The following is a 5,512-nucleotide window of genomic DNA, read 5'->3' on the forward strand; positions in this document are numbered from 1 at the left end:
TTCCTTTTTTCATTGTTCCGGATATTCTGATAAAATGTTTATGAAATCGTTTCTAATTTTCAAAAAATAAATTTTTGTTTCATATTCGAGCTTGAAACCGTTGAAATGATAGAATTCAAATACCAAGGATTCTAAGCGAATTCTGAATTTCGTGATTCTGGAAGTTCAAAAATTCTTCCAATCTATAAAAGTTTCAGACAGACTAACAATAACTATATATTTTTTTAGACAACTGAAGTCGAATTGTCCTTTTTGTTCGGTCCAAGCTGATTCCTGTGTCCATTACAACCCCCTATCCCATACTTATGCAGTAACCATCATGTCTGCGTCTCTGCGTCTCACACGTTGTAATAAGAGCCCCTGTTCACACTTTAATGATACCTATGACCGTTTTTTATACGCGTTGCGTGTCGCGTCGCGGCTGACCCGACGACCACATGCGAGTATGCGTCATTCTATTCTATTTCCATTGGTCACCATCTGATTTAGGAGACCTTTTTTTGATTTTCCGAGAACTTCTATATTCTGTTCTAGTGACAGCCGTCTGATTTTGGCAGTCTATTATTTTTGATTTTTATAAAATTTATGTTTCAAATTTCTGAGAAACGCGAGGATGATGGAGTAAGTTGATATAGTCGTGATTTGTTTATCACAAAAACCAGCAATCGAATCATTGGAAGATCTCTATGAGTTTGAAAATTTTGATGAAGAGTATTGTGTTGGTGAGTTTTTTATTTCCTCTCACAGCGAATATTAATTGTAAACGTTTTCAGTTACTGACATACAAAATATTGATTACCCCACGGAACTTCGAGCGATTCCTGAAGACATTGTCAGCAGAGTACAACAACAAACAAGAGAATTTGTGGCAGATGTGAATGATGGCAAGCTAAATCGAGCATTTCAATTATTGCGAGGAACACAATCAAATTTCAGAAAATAAACGTCTGCAATACTGGTCGGATCTAGAGCTCACATCGTCAGACAGCTTCGATATGGAGAAATGTAACCAGATGGCCCTCAATTTTTGAGTCGAAAACTTGATGATCTCCGACACTCCGACACTCCATGGGCGCAATTCCGAAGATTGTTTTACTTGGAAATGATTGAAGCCTATGAGCCCCAAATCTGGCCAGTTGTGGAAGTATTTTTGGAAGAAGGAAAAAGCGGGAGTCTGAATATGCTGAAGGAATTGTCACTGATCAACAAAATAGCCAATAAGAAGGAAAATAAACATTCAGACCGTATCACTTATTGTTTTGAATAAATATGTTTGTTTTTGTTTTCATTTCATAACTATTGTGCAGCAGTTTGACTTAAACTTTCCAAGAGAAATACATTGAACGACGAACACACGTCGTAAGCGCACCAGCCACACATTTGAAGCGCCGGAGACGCGGCAAACAGGCGGGTATTTAAAAAAAATCAATAATTGTAAAAACGTAAAGCGGATGAGAGTTTCTATGAGGAAGCCATCAAACGACCAAGAAAAGTCAGGAAAGCTGGGTGGAGGAAATTTGAAGCATGTAGATTTTTCTTCTCTGTGTTTTTCGTTCTAAATAAATGTTTAAAAAATAATACTTGAAAACTTAAACATCATCAAAGAATTATAATATAACATCATGGGTTTCAAAGTAGTTCTGAAATTTCTGAAACCTAGAATACTTCAAAATCTTCCCAAAAGTCATGGTTTCGGAAATTCAGAAAGTTTGGTCGATCCCTGCGTCCATTACAACCCCCTATCCCATACATTTGCAGTAACCATCATGTCTGCGTCTTTGCGTCTCACACGTTGTAATAGGAGACCCCATTTCACACCTTTTATGATACTCATAACAGTACTTTCATACGCGCTGCGTGTCGCGTCGCGGCTGACCTGACGACCACATGCGAGTATGCGTCATTCTATTCTATTTCCATTGGTCACTATCTGATTTAGGAGACCTTTTTCTGATTTTTTGAGAACTTCTATTCTGTTCTAGTGACAGCCGTCTGATTTTGGCAGTCTATTCTTTTTGATTTTTATGAAAATTTCTGGGAAACGCAACGATGATTATATTTTAAAGTAAGTTAATGTCAAATAAACCTGAAAATCCAAAAAATCAAGTTGAGAGTTTTTGTAAACTTCAGGATTTCCGAAAATTCGAATGTTCAAAAAATTCAAAAAATACAGGAACTCCAAAAAATTCGAGAACTCGAAAATGTGAGAAAAAATCTCAAATGTTATTCAAACTTCGTAACTTCAAATTTCAAATAATTCAAGACATTCATAAATTCGTTGAATTCTTAGAAATTGAAAAATTGAAAAAGTTCAAAAAATTTTTCCGAAAATCAGAAATTTGCGGAAATTCTGAGACTCAAAAATTTAGAGAATAATTTCAAATTCAAAATTTTAAAAGTCTGAAATAAAAAAGACAACATCATTCTCAAGAAAAACTTTTTCAGTGAAGACGATTTCAATTTCGATGAAGTCAGAATTGTCAGTAAGCTCTCGAGACGTCGTCAAAAATGTCAAGTCTATTGGTCAGTTGGCAACTTTTGGTCCACGATCCAACGACAGAGATAAAAGGAGGATTTACAAAAGTGTGTACCGTGACGACTGCTGACAATCGTATCGAAGCAGGCACGACCTTGGTACTTTCAAGATCATGCTTCATCAAACCGATGTCTCTTCTGGAATTCATTTGTGCCAAGTATAAGGAACTAGGTTTAGAGGGTATTTAAGTCATGATGCTCTAATATAAGCTTATGCTATACACAGGTGATTCGCGAACAATCCGTTACGGAGGCTCCACGTTCGCACGCGGTTGAAATAGGATTCGTATGCGGACCGTACGCGAACCGTTTCCAGCAAAAAACAGCACATTATTGCGGGTTACTCCGTATTCTGTACGTTCGCGAACTCCGTATCCGATCCGACCGCAAATGATGAACAAACGGATCCGTACGCGTATCTGAATTCAATTTGAGTGTACTACCACTTTGAACTCAATTATCTTGTTTCTTTCAAACGAAAAAGTTGAACTCTATAGGGTGGGCTTCTTTTAGAGCATTTAGGATTTGTTCAAGATGGGGTGTAGTGGGTAAAAAACTGTATGTTTTATTTTCAGATCCATGTTGGAATCCAAGAAGCTTCCTGAAGTATCCGCGTCTTCAACTTGTCGGAACGCAGAAGCAAGACAGCTACGAGTTATCCCGATTATTAATTTTTCATTAGTCCCACTTTGGTTTTGTAAAAAAGTTTACTTCACACAAACTTAATAAAAAATGTTCAATATATTCTTTCAAACCCAAACTTTTTTCTTTCAAACCCAAACTTTATTCTAAACATGGTAACTCGGAATCCAGAAATCTACAGTAACCCTTAAAATAATTACAGACAAGGCTCTCGGAAACATGACTGCGGATTTTTGGTTAGGGTACTTCTCAGATGCCTCGCTAGAAGTTTCTGGTTAGCTGAGCTCATTTCTATAAGATTTCTAGAAGACGGTTGTTTGGTCCACGGATACCTCCTCGGCCGCGGTCCAGTTTCTGACAGATTTGGTAGCGTAACAGAAGATTTAGATGATGAAATCGAACTCTTCATCTTTTGTGGACTGAAATTTACAACAAAAAAGCTTAATATGAAAACCACTAGAATCAGTAAACTTTAATATTAAGTAAACGCCGGTTTTGAGCAGAACACAAGTTGAACAGTTAGTGGAGAGTTTTTGGTACAACTAAAAATCGTCATTTTTGTGAATACGCCTATTTAAACTCCTACCTCTTAACATCCACACGAAGCGGTTTCTTTTTATCTGAAACAAGAACCAAACAGTCATAACCACTTTTTTCTCGAGATGATGAATTGGTAACCCAGTTGTAGCTGTCAAAGGATTTCACAGGTTGGCCCACAAAATTGAAACCCTGAAACAAAGTTTTGAATTAGGTTTCCACGTTGGGGGATATAAAAAAATTTTCTTGAAATTTCAAGTCATCAACCGGACCAATCCTACGTTCCGGCTCATAACTCGCTTCAAACTAGGATATTCAGTCCAAACCAAGAAAGTAAAACATAGAACTCGATGAGATCTACAAAATGGTAGTTATTTCAAATAAATTCAAATTACAAGTTCTGAACCATAACACGTAAAACAGCAGAGTCGATAATATCAGTTGGGCTCTTATCTTCTCTTTTGGTATCATTTCTCTGAAACCGGGAATTTAAACTTTGCCAAGTTTGACACAATTTTGTAGATCTCGCCAATTTGTACTATTTGCTCATTACTTTAAACTGAAATTCCGAGCTTGAACCGAGTTATGAGCCGCGGTAGACCCGAGTCGGTCAAGTACCGGAAACACTCTAACTTCCACTCAAATTATCTCGGCTCCTGTGAAAGTTATCAAAAAGTTGTCAACGGACAAAATTTTCATCATAATATCAAAAGTAATTTAGTAGTAGACTATTTTTTGATATTTCTCACAGGAAGTCTTATAAATGGGCTGAAAGTACGGTGTGCTTTAAAATAGACTCCCCACCTTCACCGACATGCAATACTCAGTTGTTGGAGTTTTCTGGCAAGCGGTGGTTCGAATACCATCAATTCTAGAATAAAAACTATCCAATCCTTTGACTGGCTTCAATGCTTCAACCAAACTATTCATATAACTCATATCTTCCTTATAATGAAGGCCAGCTAAAGGACTTCCCGATTGTTGTTCACATCCAGTTTTAGAGTAGGTGTAATTGAAGTCACCAGGGCCCTGTACAGCATAGAGTTTCTGAAAATTTGAATGTGTTGTAAGTTTATATTATAGTTACCGTATAGCAGGCAATACTTGAATCGGAACGGAATACTGCCCAAGTGCCATCTGAGCAACTGTAGTTGTCTGAAAGTTCGAAGATCCCTGTAGCCATAGAAAATCTATTGAAGGAAGTGGAATAACGAATGGTCAATTGCGAGAGCGTAGCTCAGCCGGTGAGCGGAGCGGTACCCGTAATAATTTGCTCACAACTTCGCTCAAATAATCCCCTCGAAACGTTGAACTTGTGAGCACATCGTGAGAGATGCCACGGCTCTACCAGCTGAGATACGGTGGCTCAAGCTACTGATTTCATACATAAAAGCGTCACGTTAGCCATGATCTGTGTAAAAACTAATCACTGTACACCATCACGTCAGAATGCATACAGTTACTTCAAAAATCTGCTGTCTCATACTTTTTTAAATAGTTTTTTCTCTGTTTCAAAAGTGTCTTTTTTTAAATAAAACTTTTGCAGTTATTGGATTTAACTTGATTGCTCGAAACTAACTAATAACGTTCTAAAAGTGTCACTTATTGAAATCGCAAATTTAGATTTTTGAAAAACAATGGCATTGTTTAGTTTTAGGGTTTACTGTCCTATATATCCACTTACAATTTAAAGGGGGACTCCGACCAAAAATTTTTATTGCCTTAAAATGTTTCAAAAATATGTATTTTCCTGATATTATTGCGAAAAATGCAAAAAAATCCTAAATCCCGAAAAACG

The 5,512-nt window shown here is 37.0% G+C and overlaps 2 protein-coding genes across 2 annotated transcripts in view; one reads left to right on the forward strand and one right to left on the reverse strand.

Annotated features, from left to right (window-relative positions):
• Window positions 1-2,508: 2,508 nt before the first annotated feature.
• On the forward strand, window positions 2,509-3,217 carry CBG26277 (the record flags this gene model as incomplete). The annotated part of the gene is made up of 2 exons (XM_045245008.1): window positions 2,509-2,707; window positions 3,111-3,217. 2 exons carry the CDS (start codon window positions 2,509-2,511, stop codon window positions 3,215-3,217), a joined length of 306 nt encoding a protein of 101 aa, XP_045099622.1.
• A 438-nt stretch (window positions 3,218-3,655) lies between these two features.
• CBG15038 overlaps window positions 3,656-5,512 on the reverse strand; it is a gene marked incomplete at both ends in the record, with an annotated part of 3,232 nt that continues 1,375 nt past the window's right edge. Inside the window, 4 exons of the mRNA XM_045245009.1 lie at window positions 3,656-3,719; window positions 3,764-3,906; window positions 4,519-4,761; window positions 4,802-4,869. Coding sequence (XP_045095601.1) covers window positions 3,656-3,719; window positions 3,764-3,906; window positions 4,519-4,761; window positions 4,802-4,869 — 518 coding nt within the window. The remainder of the gene's footprint in view (window positions 3,720-3,763; window positions 3,907-4,518; window positions 4,762-4,801; window positions 4,870-5,512) is intronic.

The sequence above is a fragment of the Caenorhabditis briggsae genome (assembly GCF_000004555.2).
Source record: "Caenorhabditis briggsae complete genome, chrIV, whole genome shotgun sequence".
Classification (NCBI taxonomy): domain Eukaryota; kingdom Metazoa; phylum Nematoda; class Chromadorea; order Rhabditida; family Rhabditidae; genus Caenorhabditis; species Caenorhabditis briggsae.